Source organism: Liolophura sinensis, chromosome 10, assembly GCF_032854445.1.
Source record: "Liolophura sinensis isolate JHLJ2023 chromosome 10, CUHK_Ljap_v2, whole genome shotgun sequence".
Classification (NCBI taxonomy): Eukaryota; Metazoa; Mollusca; class Polyplacophora; order Chitonida; family Chitonidae; genus Liolophura; species Liolophura sinensis.
The window spans coordinates 4622697-4646170 of record NC_088304.1 but is presented as its reverse complement, the minus strand read 5'-3'; the positions used below and the strand labels follow the sequence as shown (position 1 = coordinate 4646170).

The following is a 23474-nucleotide window of genomic DNA, read 5'->3' as shown; positions in this document are numbered from 1 at the left end:
ACAACAGCAAATGAGCTTCACATCTTTCATATAAGCTTGGTTTCTCCCCCTTTCACACAGATACAGACATAGAGTTATATGCTTTTTTTTAATAATGTACAGTGTCAATAGCTTCATGATTGCAGTACATTCTGATTTCACTCATAAACTTGCAAATCTCATATTTACACACATTCACGTAAACACACACACACACAAACATACATATATATATATATATATATATATATATATATTTTAAAATGAACTACTGTAGTGTTACGTGTAGTGCACAATGTCACCCCACTGGCAGATCAACCGTTTGTCCACCATATTGGAGGCATATGAACATGAACTGGTATAGCAGCATTTCTCCAACATGGCTTCTAACAGTAGGTCATGCAAAGTCTCCGTTCTCTAATCTGCATGTAACACTCATTTGAAGATAACATAAAACTATACAATATAAAATGCCATTTTCTCAGCCAGTGAATCTTTTTTTTTTTTTTTTTTGTGTAAATCCGCTTAATATTTACATGATGTTCCTACCAACATGGCCGACACATGAAACAAGTCAAGCTCACCCAAAGTGAGATAATCATTAATAATAGTCAGCATAATTAACACAGATATATTAGGATTTATTTTTATCACAATACACACATTAATACACAAATTAAGTCAGAATCATTCCAAAACAGTATAAACTTGGAAATCTTTATCTAATTATTGCAAATTTTTTAGAACCATACATAAATTCCAGGTAAGACACGCTTCCTCAATTCAGATTCATTTCAAAGAATCATGAATGGAAGAAATGCATGCAAATGACATGATTGGTGAAAAGGTTCTCACCTTTTCCTGTGTAAGTAATTGGCCACTCTCCACATGCTCTTATATACATTAATCCAAATTTTTAATGGTGAGGAAACTGTAAAATTAAGTCAGCATCAGTAGAAAAGCCATTAAAAACTTAATCTGAAAATACCTTTAACCAAATTCCTCACCTTTTTCGCATATGAAAGACCAACTTTCAGCGCAACATACAAACATTTGAATATGATTTTGGAGACAAAACTGCATTGGATGGATCGGCCCATTTCAGGGCTTCTCAAGAAGTATAATTTTATCAGTCTACACCGAATAATGCTTTCAGAATATGCTTGAATAAACACCTTGTAAACAAGCGACAAGGTTGAAGAATTACTGTACCCTAGTTTGTATAAATTTTGTTTTCCTCTGGGTTACATGCAGTCACATGTTTTGACTGAGTGGTGGGATTTTTTGCACTGTGTTGATAACGAATGCCACCAGTCACATCACAGTGACTATTTTCAACTTTTTCCCCCCTCTAAAACAGGCATTTAATGTCAGGTTGTCATGCCCAGCACAGGTTACATATGCATCAGCACATCTCTTGTTCTGACTGCATGTATCTATATATCTGATTGGTGCTTTACACCTTACTCACAAATATTCACTTATACGATGGCTGACAGCATTAAGTATGTGGGAGGAAACCGGTCAGAGCCCGAGGGAGACCACAGCCGTCTGCAGGTTGCTGCAGACCTTCCCACATATGACCGAAGAGGAAGCCAGCATAAGCTGGACTTGAACTCACAGCGACTGCATTGGGGAGAGGCTCCTGGTTCACGGAGGTCCCCATGACAGAATTTAACTCCGTGAAAAAACAAATTACAATAGTTTCCTTTCTCACATTGAATTTTACAGTATCTTTCCCTTCACAGAATTCACACAGGTAATATTCCCTGTAGTTCTGTTTTGTAACATAATGTCAGCAGAATTTTATCTTGCTTGAAAATCAGTGTTATCTACATGAATGTGTTGTTAGAAAGTAAACTCAACAGAAATCTCCAAACGTCAGGAATTAATCACAGGTAAAAAAATGACAAGCAAAAAGCTAATCAATCTTCTCGTTTTAAACTGGTTTGATATTTGTTGTGATCAATGCCCATCCCCTCAAACAGCTCTGTTTTGACTCAACAATAAACTTCCACACATACCGTCAAATGTGGTCCAGGTATTACATGGCTTAAGGCCAACACACTTTGAGACCTCTGATTTGCAGTATAACTTGATGGCATATATTAATCTCACATTCCAACATAACTATTGTGTCCATATAAACATGCAGCAGATTTTCTTATAAGATCATTGTTCAGCCAAAAAAAAAATAAAAAAACATTCTACTGACAAAGTATGTACAGTGTAAGTTGTTCATTTTATATGCATTTATAGGCTTTTCTCACCCAACATTCCCGTAAGTGAAAGAGTTTCACCCAGACTTTGAACTGTACTATTAAAAATCAACATACTGCTACCTCAGCCAATGCGAAAAGTCAAAAAAATCTTACCAATCAGGAAAGACATTAAGAAAGGCCTAGAGTTTGGCCACCTAATAAATGCTCTATCACTCTGACATCAACAGAGGTCAAAGCTGAGGAATTTATGAAATAATAATTTTTTGTGGAGGGGTACAGTTTTTTTTTGGGGGGGGGAGGGGTTCTCAAACTAATTACTCTATTATGAAGCTTCAGTGAAAAGGACATCATCTCTTTCTGTACTTTTAATGAGTATGCAAAAAAGCTAAACCTTACACTCATATATTGTTTGAATGTGTTGACATTAGAAGATGTGTCATCTTCTGAATCATTAAATCATATTTTTTGCTTTTTCAAATTTAAATTCAATTTTGGTACATGAAATTCCTTAACAATAATTTTGCTGTTTTAGTCCACGCCATTGACTGAAGAGAACGAAATCAGAAAATGGTTGGAAGCCAGAATTTCATGCAAAATGCACAACATTTAAGTCACGTTATTTCTTATCCTGTATTAGCATCTGCTCATCTGATTAAGGTGGCCGCTGTGCATTTTTAAATCATCATTCCCCATATCCCCGTATGTGGAGCTCTCGTGAAGTCATATCGCAAGCTTAATAATTTCAAATGTATATTGCACATGCAATCATGAATCGGACTGGTCAGATCTAAAATGCAAAGATGGTGTATCCAGTGAAACTGACTTTCTCTGTTTTTCTTTGATCATTGATATCTATGTTTCTACAGCATGCTAAAAAAATTTAACATGAATTTTTTGTGAAATACACATGAATAGAAAACCAACAGTACAGGTAAAAGAAATTCAATGGTCTTACCAATGAAAACACGAGTGAAAATCTTATCCTGATGGCTATCAAAACTGCAAAAGCTTAAGGATACACTCTACCTCAATCTGACCCAAAGCTAGGTACAGGTGTCACACATGCCTGTTTCTGGGAGATAACCAATTTTGTATATTTGCAGACAGAATTGCATCGCTCCAGTCATAAAGGGAGGTTACTGGGGAAGTACAAAAAATAAGAATGCTGTGTAAAATTCAAAGCTGTCTAAACCTACATGTATTTACAGTGAGGAAAACTTAGCACAACAACAGTCACAGGTACAGCACTTTGTTGTCTCATTAACGCATGAACATGTACTCTGTAAACAAAGTGGAGAACATAACATAAATACGTGTACAGGCAAGTACCGCACCTAATACAGGACAAAGGTCAATAATCAAAGTGGAAATCATGCAACAAAAAAAAACAAAATAAAAATAAGAACAAAAAAAAAACACCAAAGGACAAAGCAACAACAACAAAAAAACCTACAATGGCACTGCACATGTGAATTGATCTTAAACTCTTTCCCTTTCATGGAGTGATGGTATACTTTTCACACAAAGTACATGTACACGAAACTAAATCCCTCTCGTACTGTTTTTTGTGACACGCATTTATGCTCTGTTCCAGTCCTCACATTGTAACAGTATCAAAACAGTTCCAGACTGACACATTCCGACACATGCCCACGTGTCTAGCAAGACAAAGGTCCCATGTCTTCAACAGTTACGGATTCTCCTTAGGATGATCAAGACTAAGACTTCACAAACTTGTCGTACATGTTTGATAATCGCACGGATAGGACAATGGCATGGTAATTATAACATACAAAATATCGTACGACAAATGTACCATAAAAAATGTCGTATGCCACTTGTGAAACTGAGCCTTGACTCTGTTTGCATGGAGATCTCACAGAGATATGTGCAACACTACCACAACAACACTGTCTTCTTTGAAAGTCACTACAGCGGTTAAGTTCAGGGTGCAAGCTGGTGCCAGAGTTTAAATTGTAACAAAATTTCATGTACACAATACATCATGACTAGCCAACAGGTATTAAATGTGTATGAGCTGAAGTAACATGAAATGAGTAAGGATGACATAAGTGTAGTGCTACAAAAGATGTTGCACATACCCAAAAAGTCAGGACGTGCAGCCGGAAGGAAGTGGCTTGCATGTAAAAAATGTAGTGAGAACGAAGCCTAGCTAGGAGAACAGGTTACACATTACAGGTGGGAGGATGTAGCTAATATGTTCTAATATGTTACATGTAGGAGGATGTAGCGAATATGTTACATGTAGGAGAATGTAGCTAATATGTTACATGTAGGAGAATGTAGCTAATATGTTACATGTAGGAGGATGTAGCTAATATGTTACATGTAGGAGGATGTAGCTAGTATGTTACATGTAGGAGGAGGTAGCTAATATGTTAGAGGATGTAGCTAATATGTTACATGTAGGAGGATGTAGCTAATATGTTGCTAGAATCGCACAAAAATGCACTGAGGCCTAGGATATAACTTAGTGCAGGTGTAGGACTTAACTGTAGCTAGGCAGTGGCACAGAAGTAGCACATAACCTTGAGGTTACCCCATATGTAGCACAACACTGAACACTAACGCTTTCTCAACGAAAGTATAAACTGTATACTGTATATGAATGTACATTTGCTGGACACAACAAATGCATCAGTTTGTCATCAATAACCAAACCACTCTTAAGTGCAGGATATAGTCGAAAAAAGGTGGAACAAAACCAATCAAATTGCTCAGGCTACATGTGGTGCATCTTCACTAATGGAAGTAAATGATGCATAAGGAGTATACTACTACACTGTGGTCAATTATACATGCGACACATCCTCACACAGTGAGGTCAGAGCTGCATGCGGCACATCCTCACACATGGAGGTCCGTGCTATATACAGCACATCCTCACACACTGAGGTCAGAGCTGCATGCAACACATCCTCACACACTGAGGTCAGTGCTGCATACGGCACATCCTCACACATTGAGGTCAGTGCTACATACTGCACATTCTCATACACAAAGGTCAGTGCTACATGTGGCTCATCCTCACATGCTGAGGTCAGTGCTATATACGACACACTCTCACACACCGAGGTCAGTGCTACATGTGGCACATTGTCATACAATGGGGTCAGTGCTACATGTGGCACATCCTCACACATTGAGGTCTGTGCTACATACGACACACTGTCATACAATGGGGTCTGCACTACATGCGACGCATCTGTACAAAGAGGTCAGTGCTACACGCAGCACATTCTTACACACTAAGAGTACTACATTTGAATGAGAGAACACAAATCTCACTCAAGTCAGATCTAGTAAAGTTCTGCTCACTGTAATGACATGTCACTAACTAAATTTGAAATACAATCTGCTCCTTTCTTTGGTTGGAGATACCAAAGTAATGTTAGCACTGATCAGAATCTTCCCTGGATTTGACAGAAAGGAACACTTTAACTTGACAAACAGCCCCTAGACAGAGATAAGATGTTTCTTCAAATTTAATTAGCTACAAGTCCATGTATAGAGCCGGTACTAAATCTCAGAAAGTAGTGTAAGAAGCTATTACATTTGACTTTGATATTAAAGGCTGGAGTTACTTCAGATCTAGTTATGTGAAGTTACTCTATCAATCTCACTATTCTGACCTCAGTGAGATTGATTTAATGTCGTAACCACACAAAGCCATACATTTTTTTAATATATGGTACGTCTCTGATGTCTTCTCAACCTATACCATCCAGGTGTGTCCATCCAGGTGTGTCACAAACAACCACAAACATGAACACACTCCTCAGCTTACCTGCTGTACATACTTATCAGGTGTGCTACAACCACCTGCTTCACATAAAAAAAAACACTCGGGCTTCCAGTGGTTGTGAAAACCACAGCACGGTTGTATATGCTAACAATAACAACAACAACAACATCACAGAGCCTATGTGTCGAGCCCGTGTCAGCTCTGTGGGCTCCTGTTAACCAAAATACTGCTGTATCATGTCGAGGAGTTTCAGCAGAGGTGCGAAGTCCAATGGTTTCTCGTCTTTGGAGTTGTGGACATCTCGGATCTGGGACCACTCCTGTAACACCTGGCGATACTTCTCCATGCTGACGAAGTCACCCTCGTTCTGGTACAACCTCATCAGGCCACGGTAATCATACTCCAGGCCACTGTACCCGTCACCAAATAACTTCTTCCCTGAAACATACATTGGAATTCATAGTGTTAAAATCCACATGTATGCTCTACACTGTTAGTACTTGTACTCGTCATTCCAGTCATTCCATACACTAGCTGACCACATATATGTCCAAATTTCAATGAGCACACTTAAATTTTAATATTTTAAATCTGAAACCCTTAAAGAAAAATGATAAATGTGTAAACTATAAACAGGCCCGAAAGGCAGTCTTGAAAGGCATTAATATCACAATGCTTTCTGTCGAGACGCTGACCTGTTTGTGTTCCATTCTAAGAGTTTTCTATACACACAAGCACCAAAAAATATATTTGGCATATTACAGGAAAGAAGATAAAACTATACAACTTTAGACATTTGTTAAACACATTAATGAGTTTTAAGAGTTTGCAATATTATCAATAAAATAGAAAAAATATAAATAACATTTTTTACAAGGATTTCTCATATAGGAATGATACACGAGAAGAACATTTCAGGCAGCCTGCAGTTACCTATGGATATGGATCTCAGGTAGAGTTTTTCTGCCTCCTCGTACTTCTCCATGTCGTAGTTGTAGAGAGATGCCAGGTGACCCACCGACAGCGCAACCTCATAATCCTCCGCCCCCAACAGCCGTTCTTTGATTTCTATTGCTTTCAGGTGCATTTCTTCAGCTTCCTAAAAGCATGAAATACATCAACTCATATACATAGTCGCTATAAAGGGATGTAGATACCTTTTCACACATGAAAGAGCTATTACCGTCCAATTTATGCATATTTTCTCTTTGATTTTGGAGATAGATCTACACTGGTTGGCGTGCCCAATTCCACTTCTTCAAAAAAAAAAGTATAATTTTATCAGTCTACACAAAATACTGCCTCCCAGACTATCCTTGAATAAATGCCTTGCAAACATGTGGAAAGGTAGAAGAATTACAGTAATACTGTAGGAGGTGAGAAGTGCGAAGAACTGCACCGTTCTCAGAAGGATGGAGTCAAGGACTTCTCACACACATCGCACACTCATGCATGGATATCATAAATCATAACTATTTTACAATTATAGTTCCTCAATTAATTATAACCATTAGTAGAATCGTGTTTGATTGCTTGGACTTTAACATTTCTTTGTAACACTGTTTTGACCATTGTGCATATCTATTGGCCATTGTGAATATCTATTGGCTATTGTCCCTATCTACTGGCCATTGTGCCTATACACTGGCCATTGTGTCCATCTTTATTCAGTATTGCCACACTGGAGCACCATGTTAAGGACACCAGACACAAATCCAACTCAGTCAAAATATATTTCACTGACACCATTAAAACCAGTACATGACCTTCATGTACATCACATTTCCTTCTTGTCAGCATAACTCCAGAGAGTACTCTTCCGTAATCTTAGTGCACTAGTCTTGCTACACCCATCTATCAAATGGACTAATACAGTGTCCAACATTCACGTACCTTATTCGGCCTGAGGGCCAGGGGACTAACAATGTGAGACTCACCTGGTACCTATGCATGGACTGATACAGCCTTCCTAGATTGCCGTAGTGTTTGGCCGTCTGAACATTGTTTTCTCCGAAAGCCTTTTTGGCCAGGGCTAGTGATTGGAGATGGAGATCCTGTGCATCGTGTAGGAGCTGATCACCCGTCTCCTTCACGTGGGTGTCTATCGCTATCTCCTCCAGAATTAGAGCTGTAACAATTTGTTAATTGTATGTTAATTAATATTAATAAATACAGGTGTTTTCGAGATTATATCCCATCTAAGCTGTGACATAATCGGAGATACAACTTTACGTCAAAATACATGTAAATGCAGGACACCTTCTCCCGGACAATTTACATGTCTCCAGGCCTGCTCCTGCTCCAGGATATTCCACAGTGAAGGTTGAACACCACAAATATTGCCCGAATAAGAGGTGTAAAAGATAATTCCCGGGGACACAAAGTGTACATGGCCTCGTAAGAATTCCTAATTAAAAACTGATTTACAGTTTTACCGAGCAGTTAAAAATGTTTGTGGCTGCTTAGGACGGTTTCCAGCCATCTTCCTAAATAACTCAGGTTATATAAGTGGCAAAAATTACACTCTCCCAATTAGAAAAGATTTCTCACCTTTGACCCTTTTGGAAGATGAAAGTAACAGGTGATCTTCAGGTAAAATGTGACCAATAATTTCAATAGCCTTCTCAGCATGGTCTCTGTGAGAGAAGACAAAAAAAAACCATTCTTGTCATTACAGTAAAGATAAAAACACAGCATCCACTATGTTCTACTACAGTATTGTTGAAACTCAGCAGAAACATACCAAAGCTGTTCATGTAACTGCCCTACTGCTACAATATTAATTTATTCACATACATCAAAATTTCGAGGACAATACAGAGCCCTATAACTCATTTTTTTTTTTGGGGGGGGGGGGGGGGGGACGGTTGTTTTTTTTGTTATCATTTTTAATTCAGTTGAAATACAATTCAGCCAACTGTCTCAAATATTTACCAGAACCACGGCATTTGCCATGACATTACCTTGTAGCATCTGACAATGTCAACTTCATTCTCCTTTTTCAGCGGCTTGACAAATATGTGTTTTTTAATTTTAGAATATCTTTAATTATTCATTTTATTGCAGGCTTTATCATTATTTTCAACTGGGTATGTTCATAACACTACCTAGCCACACAATTCTCTGACCCCCTGGGGAATCGTGTGTCTTACCGCGCATCCTTGAATTTGCCGGAGCTGTACTCGTGGACATAGGAAGCATAAGCAAGGTCCTCGTGGGCGATGGCCATGTGCAGATTATTACCCCCAAACACTGCTTGTCGTATATCAAGCGCAGTCTGGAAAACAGGACAGTATCACAGAGGTCAGTTTACATTCTACATGTACTTTTCGCTCAGCAGCTATGCTTTCAATCCACTTCACATTGCCACATTACATTTATGTACCTCATTATATCAACTAATCGATATGGTAATTATTTTGTGAATGCATGAGGGGAGACCAAAAAATACTGTCAATTAAACGTGAACATGACAGAATTCACATTCAGCATGTAGAAGGCTGTGACAAGTAACTACACAAAGTTACACCTGTACTCACCTGATAGACATGAACAGCTGCACTGATAGAATCCACATTCAGCAGGTACAAGACTGTCACAAGTAACTACACAGAGTTACACCTGTACTCACATGATAGACATGAACAGCTGCACTGATAGAATCCACATTCAGCAGGTACAAGACTGTCACAAGTAACTACACAGAGTTACAACTGTACTCACCTGATAGACATGAACAGCTGCACTGATAGAATCCACATTCAGCAGGTACAAGACTGTCACAAGTTACTACACAGAGTTACAACTGTACTCACCTGATAGACATGAACAGCTGCACTGATAGAATCCACATTCAGCAGGTACAAGACTGTCACAAGTAACTACACAGAGTTACAACTGTACTCACCTGATAGACATGAACAGCTGCACTGATAGAATCCACATTCAGCAGGTACAAAACTGTCACAAGTAACTACACAGAGTTACAACTGTACTCACATGATAGACATGAACAGCTGCACTGATAGAATCCACATTCAGCAGGTACAAGACTGTCACAAGTAACTACACAGAGTTACACCTGTACTCACCTGATAGACACGAACAGCTGCACTGATAGAATCCACATTCAGCAGGTACAAGACTGTCACAAGTAACTACACAGAGTTACAACTGTACTCACCTGACAGACATGAACAGCTGCACTGATAGAATCCACATTCAGCAGGTACAAGACTGTCACAAGTAACTACACAGAGTTACAACTGTACTCACCTGATAGACATGAACAGCTGCACTGATAGAATCCACATTCAGCAGGTACAAGACTGTGACAAGTAACTACACAGAGTTACAACTGTACTCACCTGATAGACATGAACAGCTGCACTGATAGAATCCACATTCAGCAGGTAGAAGACTGTCACAAGTAACTCCAAAAAGTTACAACTGTACTCACCTGATAGACATGAACAGCTGCACTGATAGAATCCACATTCAGCAGGTACAAGACTGTCACAAGTAACTACACAGAGTTACAACTGTACTCACCTGATAGACATGAACAGCTGCACTGATAGAATCCACATTCAGCAGGTAGAAGACTGTGACAAGTAACTACACAAAGTTACAACTGTACTCACCTGATAGACATGAACAGTTGCACTGATAGAATCCACATTCAGCAGGTAGAAGACTGTGACAAGTAACTACACAGAGTTACAACTGTACTCACCTGACAGACATGAACAGCTGCACTGATAGAATCCACATTCAGCAGGTACAAGACTGTCACAAGTAACTACACAGAGTTACAACTGTACTCACCTGATAGACACGAACAGCTGCACTGACAGAATCCACATTCAGCAGGTACAAGACTGTCACAAGTAACTACACAGAGTTACAACTGTACTCACCTGATAGACATGAACAGCTGCCCTGATAGAATCCACATTCAGCATGTAGAAGACTGTGACAATAACTACACAGAGTTACAACTGTACTCACCTGATAGACATGAACAGCTGCACTGATAGAATCCACATTCAGCAGGTACAAGACTGTCACAAGTAACTACACAGAGTTACAACTGTACTCACCTGATAGACATGAACAGCTGCACTGATAGAATCCACATTCAGCAGGTACAAGACTGTCACAAGTAACTACACAGAGTTACAACTGTACTCACCTGACAGACATGAACAGCTGCACTGATAGAATCCACATTCAGCAGGTACAAGACTGTCACAAGTAACTACACAGAACTACAACTGTACTCACATGATAGACATGAACAGCTGCCCTGATAGAATCCACATTCAGCAGGTACAAGACTGTCACAAGTAACTACACAGAGTTACAACTGTACTCACCTGATAGACATGAACAGCTGCACTGATAGAATCCACATTCAGCAGGTAGAAGCCATAATCTAACAGTGCGTCTGAGTACTTGGGGTGCTGGACACCAAAGTTTTCCCTGAAAGCAATAACACCATTATTCATAATAGGTTCATACTACTGCAGTTAAACTCCCATATCCAAGTAAAACTTGCCTGTTAGTTTTGTTAGTGTTTGATAGCAATCAAATATGTAAATTTCTCACACATTCAAACAGTTGGGTTTACCGGTGCCCAGAGTAAACCACTGGCAATGATCCAAGAGGCCCTCACCAATGTAGCTGCTGTTAGTTCAAATCCAACTCTTGCAGTCCGTACTTGAGAAGGTCTTGCAGCAACCTGTGGACAGTTGTGGTTTTCCCCCGGGCTTTGCCCATAAATCTGGCCTCCATTGTATAAGTGAAATAATCTTGAGTACGACTTAAAACACCTATCAAATATATAACTAAAGTAAACCATTGACCATTACCTGATGAACCCCGTGATTTATCACCATGGTTAAACAGCCTATAGCTGGACAAATTCAAGATCACAATGGTTGGCCAGGCGTTGATTCCCTACATGAAAACAACGCCTTCAGCAAAATGATGACATCATCCCTGGATACCATCACAACACAATACAGTGAACTGCAATACTTCAATCTTTTGCATCTCGTCTTAAGTCTGTATCTACAAGCTGTGTACTTACTTGGCAAAGTGAACCGCTTGTCTGATGAGAACTTCTGCTTTCACAAACTCTCTCTTCACCACACAAGCCTGAATACAAATACACAAACAATAAACACATAAGGTTCTATTTATCAACATCATTCTCATTGTCATGTCACAATTTAAAGACATTAATGATTCACAACTACAAGTCAGACCTCTCACTTACTGAGAGGCCAATCTAAAATAACAGGGCACAGTCGTTTAAAAGTGTATTTCTCTAATTCCTCGACCTTTTTGCATGTGAAAGAGCATCTTTCACTGGAATTTATGCACATATTTAATTTCGTTTTGGAGACAAAACTTCACTGGTTAGATTGACAAATTTCAAGACTTAAAGAAAAGTATAATTTTATCAGTCTACATAGAAAGCCTTCAGAAGAAGCTTGAATAAACACTTGATTAACATGCGAAAAGGTTGAAGAATTGCAGTGGCTGGTAAGCTTCGCATAATTATTACACCGGACTAAAGTGCCATTTGTGTTAGAGCTGGACTGGTAGTTTTAAGCCTGGAATAAATCCAATAAGTAAACAAGAAACTGTTAAAAGGCACTGTAAACTTCATTTCTTACCTTTGAACACTGCCGCAGAACATCAACAATTGCCTGTATGCGAAAAAGAAATGTCGTGAAATGTTACATAGTACATGTACAGGTCAAAGTAGAATGGACAAACAAGCATCACATTTCCAAGGTAATCAACTTAGCAAGTAATACATTTGCTGCATTTTTTCTGACATGTCTGTGTGGTGCATCTTTACAACCAGCTCAACAAACTGGGAGCATTACTGATTGTACTTTTTCTCAGATGAAAAAATCCACATTTTGGTTTGTCAAGGCAACCACTGTATCTTGCCAAAAATAGAAACAGTTTTGTGTTTTCTCTGGGATTTGTAAGCACTGATAGACTTGCATGCCTTAACTATTGACATACATAACTTACAAACACCTTACTAACAGACAGAGTTACAAATACATTAACAGCAGACAGAGTTACAAACACCTTAATAACAGACAGAGTCACAAACTCCTTTATACCGGACAAAGTTACATACCTTTGCTGACATAGAGTACGTAATCTCATGCAGGGCCATACAACAGTATTTATAAGCCTGTGGAAGAGAAGAAATTTGATCCATATGTAATAGTTCAGCTGTACTGGCCAGTAGCTTGAAAAACAACTGTCGCACTGTCTGTTTGCTCATGATAGCCTAAGTACTGAGTCCAGGACCATGAAACAGTAAAACATGTTGTCATGTCTGTCGGTCACATTAGCCTCAAAGCTGGTTTACCAAAGGGGTCATCCAAATAGTTAGCTGTCACTTGTCCGAATTGTTGAAGTTCTTCTGTACTTGTCAGATTTGTGTAAGTTCTTCTGTACTTGTCAAATTTGTGTAAGTTCTTAAGTACTTGTCAAATTTGTGTAAGTTCTTCTGTAATTGTCAAATTTGTGTAAGTTCTTCTGTACTTGTCAGATTTGTGTAAGTTCTTCTATACTTGTCAGACTTGTTTGCGCTCTTCTGTACTTGTCAGATTTGTGTAAGTCTTTCTGTACTTGTCAGATTTGTGTAAGTTCTTCTGTACTGTACTTATCAGATTATTCCAGTCGCACTAAGCATTGAAATGACAAGTAAGTGGTCTTACCTCATCATACTGGCTTTTGGCAAACAACAGCGCACAACGCTCAGCATACAATGTGGCCTTGTTGACGCTGATGCCGCAGGAAGCCAGCTGCTGAACAATCTTTTCTGCCTCCCTACAGGAGAGTTCCGCGGCCTCGTAGGTGCAGTTCACGTTCCTGACATGGAACAGCCTGGAAAAGCACATTTGTAAAGGTTTGTAAAGGTTACAAAGAGAAATTGTCAAATACATGCATGAAGTGTTAAGGAATGTACAGATCATGTTCCTTATTAGCTCTGAGATCAGTTGGCCATGTTTCCAGCTCAGCTTCCACAGGCCATGTTTCCAGCTCAGCTTCCACAGGCCATGTTTCCAGCTCAGCTTCCACAGGCCATGTTTCCAGCTCAGCTTCCACATTAACCGCTCTGAACTGTTTCATTCGCTAACCTAGAACTCGGTCCTGTCATCTGTCATCAACTAAGCGTCAAAGCCGTACGCAAAGAAAACAGGTCTCTCATGGTCTTAAAGTAATTCTGAATTCATATCACCTGACTGTGCGGGAATAATAAGAACCATAATATCACAACTAAAATAAATATAACTGTTGGAGCCCCCAGGACATCATCTGAACCACCAATTTCGAATAATATGTCTCCATTGCTAAGATGGATTACACTGCTCTTCCCAAAAGTAGGATCATATTCTTTATGCGCAATAGCTGCTTTATTATAAAAACAAAAACTTAATGTTTAGACTCAAAACACATGTCAGTCGCCTTTTTAATGGTGTAATCTTTTAGTTTCAATCCAATTGTGACCTATCAAATGGGTCAACGAAGTTTAATTTGCTTACCATGTGACAAAAACATTTGTGTTAATTGTGACATTACACTCATTATTATTCTCAAACAACTATGTCAAATAAAGTCAGAATTACTTCAGGATTCCAGGGTGATGAACAGAAGAGTACAGATCAGTATTTCTGAAAAGCTGAGAAAATAAAACAGCTCTCAGATCTAGTTCCTTACATGAAACAGTCTGAAAAAGTCAAGATGTTTCCAAGTCAAGATGTTTCCAAATCAAGATGTTTCCAAGTCAAGATGTTTCCAAGTCATAATGGCAAATGCAAAGTGTTACAGAATACACAGTCCTTGCTTCTGACATGGTACACAATAGACCTTAGTGACAAATACAAAATCAAAAAGTTTCCGAATAGGATTCAACTTTCATTTGCAGAAGACTCAAAGAGGAGAGAAGACAAGACATTCACTGAATATGCAATTGGTTAAAAGCTTGTTACAATGACCGATGAAAAGTTAAAAACAAAAATGATCTGTTCTGGGTTGTATACACAAGCTTGCAAAAAACAGTTGATAAAACTTGTCTACCACAGGGCTTCTCAAAAGTATCTTTAACTCTGTGACAGCTTTGGGTATTTACGACAAACTATCTTTTTTTTTTTGTTACATCGGTTTATCAAAGCACATACACGCACAAATGCTTCTCTGGTCCATTTTCTGTAGCAGGCTACTGAAACACACATAATGTTTTGACAGGTGCTTACTGCGGCGTCTGTGGGCCACACCTGCCACCGAATCTGCAGGTTTGTCATTATTACAACCGATCTAAGACACCCCATCGTGGACGCAAAATCTGCACCCAGTCGAGGGTATAAATTTGTTTTGAGAAACGGTAATTTTCTAAATCTTATGACTTAAGACTAGCCTAAGTCTATGACTGTGCTAATTGCCTTTTGAGAAACAGCCCTCAGCTGGTGAAGTATGTGTAGAGTTTTATACCTGACACAGCACTCCAGGGCTCTGCACCAGCCTGCTGGGTTGTCCTCCATCCTGCACAGGTGTAAACAAGACACAAACACACGCTCACTGTCCTTGATCCAGCCAGCATCGTTCAGAAACCCACCTGTTTAACAAACAGCAATCAGGATTATAAAATATCACATTACTCTTCTGTGTCAGGATTTCATTCACAGCTATAAATGTAACATACTTGTGTAGCCAGTTTGTGATTTATTTTATCATATTTTGTTATCGTAATCTGTTATTTCATTTGGTTATTACATTTTATTACCATTTGTTATTAAGTGTTTATTACATTTTGTTATCACATTTGATCACATTTTGTTATTACATTTTACTATTACATAATTTTCTTAGCATTATTTCATTATCGCGCAGCTGGATACACAAACGCATAGAGACAGTTCTCACATAACTCATCCTATCTTCCTCCCATACAACAGTGATGAGATATCAGGGTGCTGACTTACCTAGACTGAAGCCAAGTTGGATAGCCCTCTCCCTTTCAAAGGTGTTCTCACATAGCAGTGGTGTGTACTGACGATAGAATGTGTCAGCCAGGATACTGGACACGTGGACACCATGATCCATCAGCGCCTGGAAACAGTGGTGCAGTAAATGTCTGGGGGAAGAAAAGAAAATAGCAGACTGAAAAGCAATGAAGCTTTTAAAACAAACAGTACAAAGACAAAATAAGTTTTGCTGATCATAAGTGTACATTTTGCTAAATTAAGTAACACATATCTCTTGTGGTTTACTTTTCACAACCACTACCACGGTTCATATTTTCTACTTGCAAAATAACTATTTTTCATATCTATCAAAAAAACTACAACTAAAAAATCACACCAAGGTAAGACAGTTATTGTATTAACATTTTATTATACACCTAACTGTCCAGTGCCAATGCTATTACACTGTATGTAGTGCATGTAAATGACGGTTGTCCAATATCAGATTATACTGGACACTTGAAGCGTCATGATATTATGTCACTGGCCAAATGGCTTACTCTCTGTGATGTCATGATGTCAGAATTGCTTTCACTGAGAATTGGAATGAAAAGTAACCTTGTCAAAAGTCTGACTTTGGGCATCTGAGATTCACAACAACAACAAAAATATACACAAACTTTTCTAGAAAGCCCAGTGCTTATTTTTCAATTCTAAGATTTGAATGGCTGTATAATAAGCTCGCCCCTTCCTGGAGCGCCAGGACGAATCTGAACAGAGCCACACAAGCCAATATGGTAACCTATACATAGTACTGGAATTATTAACGTCACCAGTGTCAAAGGATACATGAAACGCTCAGTTTTACTTTGTAATACCTACATGTAGAATATGATATGGCTTAGCATATAAAACTACAAAATGGCTTATCACCTCTCTTCTTTGAGGGTAAAAATGGCCTTAAACTACAGTTTTCCTAAGGTCCTAACAGTCAGTTCAAAATTAAGTGACCAGCTGTGCTGACTTCAACAGTGATAGCTGCCAAAGCAATTTTATTAAACATTATTCTTTAACAATTTTTCAGTCATATGACAAACATGGAGTCATTAGGTGTGTGTACGTATACTGTGTCTTCTTGTGGAAGGGCCACCAAAGTGCTGCCGTCACTGAAGTATCATGCCGAAAACACAAAGTCACGACATCCTGCCCAATCACATTATACTGACACTGGGCCAACCAGTCCTGCTTCCTTGTTCTAACTTCTCAGTGCTGAGTGTCAGGCAAGACAGTAGTACCGTTCTTGAAGCCCACGGTGTGACGCGATTCCCAGGTATAATCCCAGGTTTTCTGACGTCAAAGCGGATCTCTAACCATTAGGCTACCAAAGCTGTCTATTGTTTTACAATATTCCACAGTAATATACATGTAGTTCTGGGTATTTGGATGAAATCACTTAAAATATTTCCCAGAATACATAAACACTGACTGAAGTTTTGCCATTATTTTAATATCACACTGAACTCACACAATGATTGTCCTACTCTGCTGGCCGAGCCTGCTAATAATGCACGCACCACTCAAATTTACCGTTCAGAAGTTGCTATTAATGCACAAACTTTGTTCTGAATTTGTGACCACTGTTTTGGGTGGCCAGCTTTATGAGAGTTCCACTCAAAAGGCAGGGAAACACATGGACATGTAAAAGGTTACTCTCTCAACAAAGGCAGTAAGTTCAAGGCCTGTTATTGAATGCCACATAATACTGAATTTTATACTTCTGAGATGTCAGATGGTGACCAACAACAATTACCTTTTATCATTAACTTTCAGAACCTTGGCAAAGGTATCCAGTTCTGAGAACTCCTGTCCCAGCTGACAGAGTCGACCCTTGTTGTATAACTGTGAACACAAGAAACGAAATCCATTTAATTAACAAAAATTACAGGAACAGGCTTCAAACTATGTGATGTAAATTAGCACTAAAATGAAGGCATGAATGTGGAAGTATTTATACTTAGATATAGGATATGAATAACCAATCACTTTAAAATTCATCTGTATTAAAGACATCACAATCAGTAGCATTACAGAATCTATAGGCTGAATAATCTGTCACTCATTACCAGGATAGAAAGTAAATATACATGTAGACTAGACATTAATACTTCTGACATGACCACAATTCCTGATGTGTCCTGCCCTGATGTGCCCTGCATAAATAACTTCCATTTGAAAACTATTGTGTATATCTTTAATGCTGTTTATCTGATTACCCAATATTTTATTTTATTTATTTGATTGGTGGTTCACGCCGTACTCAAGAATATTTCACTTATACCACGATGGCCAGCATTATGGTGGGTGGGAACCGGGCACCACCTGGGGGAAACCCGTGACCATCCACAGGTTGCTGCAAAACCTTCCCACGTACGACCGGAGAGGAAGCCAGCATGAGCTGGACTTGAACTCACAGCGACCACATTGGTAAGAGGCTCCTGGATCATTACGCTGCGTAGCGCGCTAACCAACTGAGCCACAGAGGCCCCCGATTACCCCATAATGTTGTTATACAATAATGCTTTTCTATATGATTTAAATTTGATAATAAATCTTTTACAATTCACCCCTTTTCATTGCTTGTTTTGCATTTGAGTCTACAGACATCCATGGACTTCCTGTTTTACTTGCACTCACAGGCTTTAGGCCTACTTAAGCATGTAGAGGTGAAAATTTTGCCTAAATACTGGTAACATAAAACTTAATACAGACATCCCCTTATGGTCTAAAACTAAGCTTTGTTCACATTCACAATTTTCACATGGCATTCCGATTGTTCTAACACACTATAATCACAGGTATTGTTTTCAGAATATTACCCATTGCTCTTTACTTTTCTATACTGTTCAATGTAAGGTTATGTTCAATATCGTCATCTACTAACCACTGCCGCAGACAAGTAAAGTTCCCTGATGTGTAATACAGCCTCGAATATTGATAGAATGGTAAGCTACATGACTGTAAAACTTGAGAAACCATTCCCAATCTACAATGTCATGTCATATATTTACTTAACTGATTTTATGCTTGCATGTATTAGCGGTCTAATGTTAAGTTCGTGTCTAGATCAAGACTTTTTTTATATATAAATTCACCTAGAACTGTTTCAGCCAATGTAATTGCTTGTACATTTTGACTTACTGGTACATATTTATTCGTCATTGATTAGTATTTCACTCCATGCTCAAGAATGTTTAGTTTAATCTGGGCACATTTGAAGTCATTGTAAACATATACATTACACAGTTCTGATGACTGACACCTAAGTTATGGCAACGGTGGAATAACCGGTCATATGGTACACAACAGGCCTGTATCTGAATTGAGTGTAAATCTGCACACCACCGTATCGCCTATACTGTTGTTGTTGTTGTCATGTCAGCTGTCATCTGAACCAGGCCCGTTTTCATCGACTATTTACGATATGCCTTACCTTGTAGTAAATATCGAACTGCACATTTTCCGGCAGGGCCTTGAGTTCCTTTCGATGTTTGCTATAATAAGTCACAATTGCTGTGACTTGCACTCACAGGCTTTAGGCCTACTTAAGCATGTAGAGGTGAAAATTTTGCCTAAATACTGGTAACATAAAACTTAATACAGACATCCCCTTATGGTCTAAAACTAAGCTTTGTTCACATTCACAATTTTCACATGGCATTCCGATTGTTCTAACACACTATAATCACAGGTATTGTTTTCAGAATATTACCCATTGCTCTTTACTTTTCTATACTGTTCAATGTAAGGTTATGTTCAATATCGTCATCTACTAACCACTGCCGCAGACAAGTAAAGTTCCCTGATGTGTAATACAGCCTCGAATATTGATAGAATGGTAAGCTACATGACTGTAAAACTTGAGAAACCATTCCCAATCTACAATGTCATGTCATATATTTACTTAACTGATTTTATGCTTGCATGTATTAGCGGTCTAATGTTAAGTTCGTGTCTAGATCAAGACTTTTTTTATATATAAATTCACCTAGAACTGTTTCAGCCAATGTAATTGCTTGTACATTTTGACTTACTGGTACATATTTATTCGTCATTGATTAGTATTTCACTCCATGCTCAAGAATGTTTAGTTTAATCTGGGCACATTTGAAGTCATTGTAAACATATACATTACACAGTTCTGATGACTGACACCTAAGTTATGGCAACGGTGGAATAACCGGTCATATGGTACACAACAGGCCTGTATCTGAATTGAGTGTAAATCTGCACACCACCGTATCGCCTATACTGTTGTTGTTGTTGTCATGTCAGCTGTCATCTGAACCAGGCCCGTTTTCATCGACTATTTACGATATGCCTTACCTTGTAGTAAATATCGAACTGCACATTTTCCGGCAGGGCCTTGAGTTCCTTTCGATGTTTGCTATAATAAGTCACAATTGCTGTGACTGCTGTGTTGAACAACGAATCGGGCACCCATTCGAGTGCGCAGGCCGACGCCATGTTACAGTTTGACGTACGACAACAAAAAGGAAAAGAAAGAACAGACAAGGGACACAACTCTGCTGTCACGAGTTGGTAGTTTCTCCAAAGCTGTCGTTCTTTTCTTACGCCTCATTTTAACTCTGGAAAGAACTGCAAGTTTTATAATTTCTCTTAGATATTAATCATAGCGAATGTATTGAGGCGTATCCCACTTTATTTATTTAATATGTTATAATTAAACAGCTTTTTAATTTCTTTCTTTTTGTGAATGGCCATTGAGGAATACAAAGACCCAGCGTGGCTTATACACACAGTGACTGATTTCATCTCTATAAATACAGTTATAGGTATTCAAGCTTTGCTCTACGAAGACAGATTATTGTTGTATATCTCATGGTGATAATACAGTGCATGTACAAACACTACAAAGCAACGTCCTGTAAATTTTACAATTTTCACATTATTTTCACAAATACAATTCCGTTCTTCCATATAGTTTTAAATCATTTCATTATTTGATATGTATGATTTATTTTATTCACAACCATGCAATATGGATTACAATCATTACTAAATAAACTAATGGCGGGAATAAAGCTCTTATTGAGCTTGCACTATCCTGCATCAATGGGACAGATATAGCAAACATAGCAGCCGTGATAATAGTAGACATGCAGTGTATTAATTTTTTTTTTTAAATAAAGTAATGCATTTTTGAGAAAAGAAATTATAGGATATGGGGTTTGTCCAAAGAAACTACATGTAGGGTGTTTATTATCGCCCTTCAGGTGACTGTAATAGCCCGGTCCGCAGCTCTAGATCGAAGTGACCCTGAGGAGACCTGGCACGTATAAACACACATATATGTATGTGTTTATGTCAGGTGGATCTACTGCATGTGGGTCTTTTTTTTTTTTTTTTTTTTTTGATTTTTTGAACGACTTCTGTCAATACAGAATCTGGATTCATATTTTACCTACATATTTGTTTACATATATAGTTTGTATATGTTGCTTTTCATTCTAACGGAAAAACTACATTAGTAGCCCTATACTTTCACCTCTTCAAAACTGCCATTCTTGTTTTGAAACATGTTGGTTCGACTGAACGATATGCCTTTACAACGTCACGTATTGCTTTCGTTTAATTTATTTATTTCATTGGAGTTTTATGCCGTGTTCAATGATATTTCACTTATAGGACGGCCGCCAGCATAATGGTGGGAGGAAACCGGGCTGAAACTCATGACCATCCGCAAGTGCTGGTGGACCTTCCCACGTTTGTACGACTGGAGAATAAACCCGCTAACATGAGCTGGAGGTTTCGTGTACGGTAATTAGTACGCCTATCACGAATATGTTGTAGTTGTGTGCAGTGCTTAGTTTTATGTGTTTCTGTTTCACGGTGAATATTTAGTTTGTTTACCGAGATTAAGAGAGGTCTCTTAATCGCAGGTTTAAATGATATAAAACTACTCACACACACGTGTTTTATGAGTTAGGGATGACTCTTTCTTTTCTTTTTTTTCTAATATATTATTATAGATACTTACACGAACAATCTGGGTTAACGAATTGATGGACCTACCATATTTGAAGAACAGCCCGGGGGTTGAACCGTATCGGCCCAGGCCTATATATATATATATATATATATATATATATATATATATATATATATATATATATATATATATATATATATATATATATATATATATATACTACAGGAATGGTAAATAATTCAATACCGGTACTATGTATACATTTTCATGTAAATAGTTCCCTATCCATCGTCGTTTGATGGCATGATGTGTGGAAATAACTGAAATGTTACGTGCTGGTGTAAGTAACCACAGGCGACTGAAGTCACGTGGTTATATTTTTATTCCCGTTGGTTCGGCCGTAGCTTTACGTCAGGGAGTTTCTCGCGTTCCACGAAAATCTACCTCCATCCATAAATCTGACCTCTGTAAGTTATAAATATGTAAATATGTACCAAACATCAAATGTAATTCACCAATGCGGTCGCTGTGAGTTCAAGTCCAGCTTATGCTGGCTTCCTCTCGCCGTAAGTGGGAAGGTCTCTCAGCAACCTGCGGATGGTCGTGGGTTTCCCCCGGGCTGTGCCCGGTTTCCACCCACCATAATGCTGGCCGCCGTCGTATAAGTGAAATATTCTTGAGTACGGCGTAAAACACCAATTTAATAAATAAAAAAATAAATCAAATGTACTTCTGCCCAGTTTCCACCCAGCTTAATGCTGGTCGTCGAGGTAAATTCTTATTCTGAAATATTCTTGAGTGTGGTGTAAAACACCAATCAAATAAATAAATAAATCAGATGGAATTGCCGCCGTCGTATAAGTGAAATATTCTTGAGTGTGGCATAAAACACCAATCAAATAAATAAATAAATAAATAAATCAGATGGAAATACCGCCGTCGTGACATGTTGTTGAGTACAGCGTAAAACGTACACTAGTCAAATAATTGACCCAAATGTTACTTCGAGCAGTAAAGATGGTATATAAATACAGAATGCAAATTTCACAATTGACACTTCGTCACTCTTATGTTTGAAAAGAAATGAAAAGCCTTTGTCCTTCGTCAAAATCCATTTATGACGACCGGCCGTCACACGAGCGAAACTATGGTTCGATAAAAATTTATGAAAATAATTTGTCTTCCCCACAGCGTAAATGGCATGCCTCGATCTATTTCGTTTAGCATTCATCTTACAGCTAAGGAAAGTTCTGTGACGTCATCATTACCTAAAATGCAACTCAGGGTCTGAGCATCCGGGTTCCTCGCAAGGCCGATAGGTGACAAATAATGTGGAGCTATAAATGGCCGAAATGTCGATTTTTGCCGATTTCTAAAGGTTGAAATACTACAGGACAATGAAACTATCGTATTTGAAGGTTAAGCACATTCTGATTACTTTTCCAGAAAAAAATTCTTACCTAAAAGCTACAATTTTCATTATTCAGGCCAAA

The 23474-nt window shown here is 38.4% G+C and overlaps 1 protein-coding gene across 1 annotated transcript; it reads right to left on the bottom strand.

Annotated features, from left to right (window-relative positions):
• Positions 1-6180: 6180 nt before the first annotated feature.
• On the bottom strand, positions 6181-20495 carry LOC135476437 (amyloid protein-binding protein 2-like). Its single transcript, XM_064756463.1, has 16 exons — positions 20355-20495; positions 19806-19830; positions 19462-19547; positions 17782-17870; positions 15990-16141; positions 15499-15622; positions 13725-13893; positions 13136-13192; positions 12654-12686; positions 12062-12129; positions 11346-11451; positions 9120-9244; positions 8518-8603; positions 7905-8095; positions 6901-7066; positions 6181-6405 (listed from the first exon to the last, which is right to left on the bottom strand). Exons 1-16 carry the CDS (start codon positions 20493-20495, stop codon positions 6182-6184), a joined length of 1842 nt encoding a protein of 613 aa, XP_064612533.1. The 3' UTR covers position 6181.
• Between the last annotated feature and the right edge of the window lie 2979 nt (positions 20496-23474).

Coding starts and splice junctions, on each gene's coding strand:
- LOC135476437 (XM_064756463.1), bottom strand. CDS start 20,495: ATGGCGTCGGCCTGCGCACTCGAATGGGTGCCCGATTCGTTGTTCAAC. Junction 16,142..17,781: donor CTGAAAGTTAATGATAAAAG/GTAATTGTTGTT, acceptor TTCTTCCCCCAG/ACATTTACTGCACCACTGTT. Junction 13,894..15,498: donor GCCCTGGAGTGCTGTGTCAG/GTATAAAACTCT, acceptor GTGCTTTTCCAG/GCTGTTCCATGTCAGGAACG.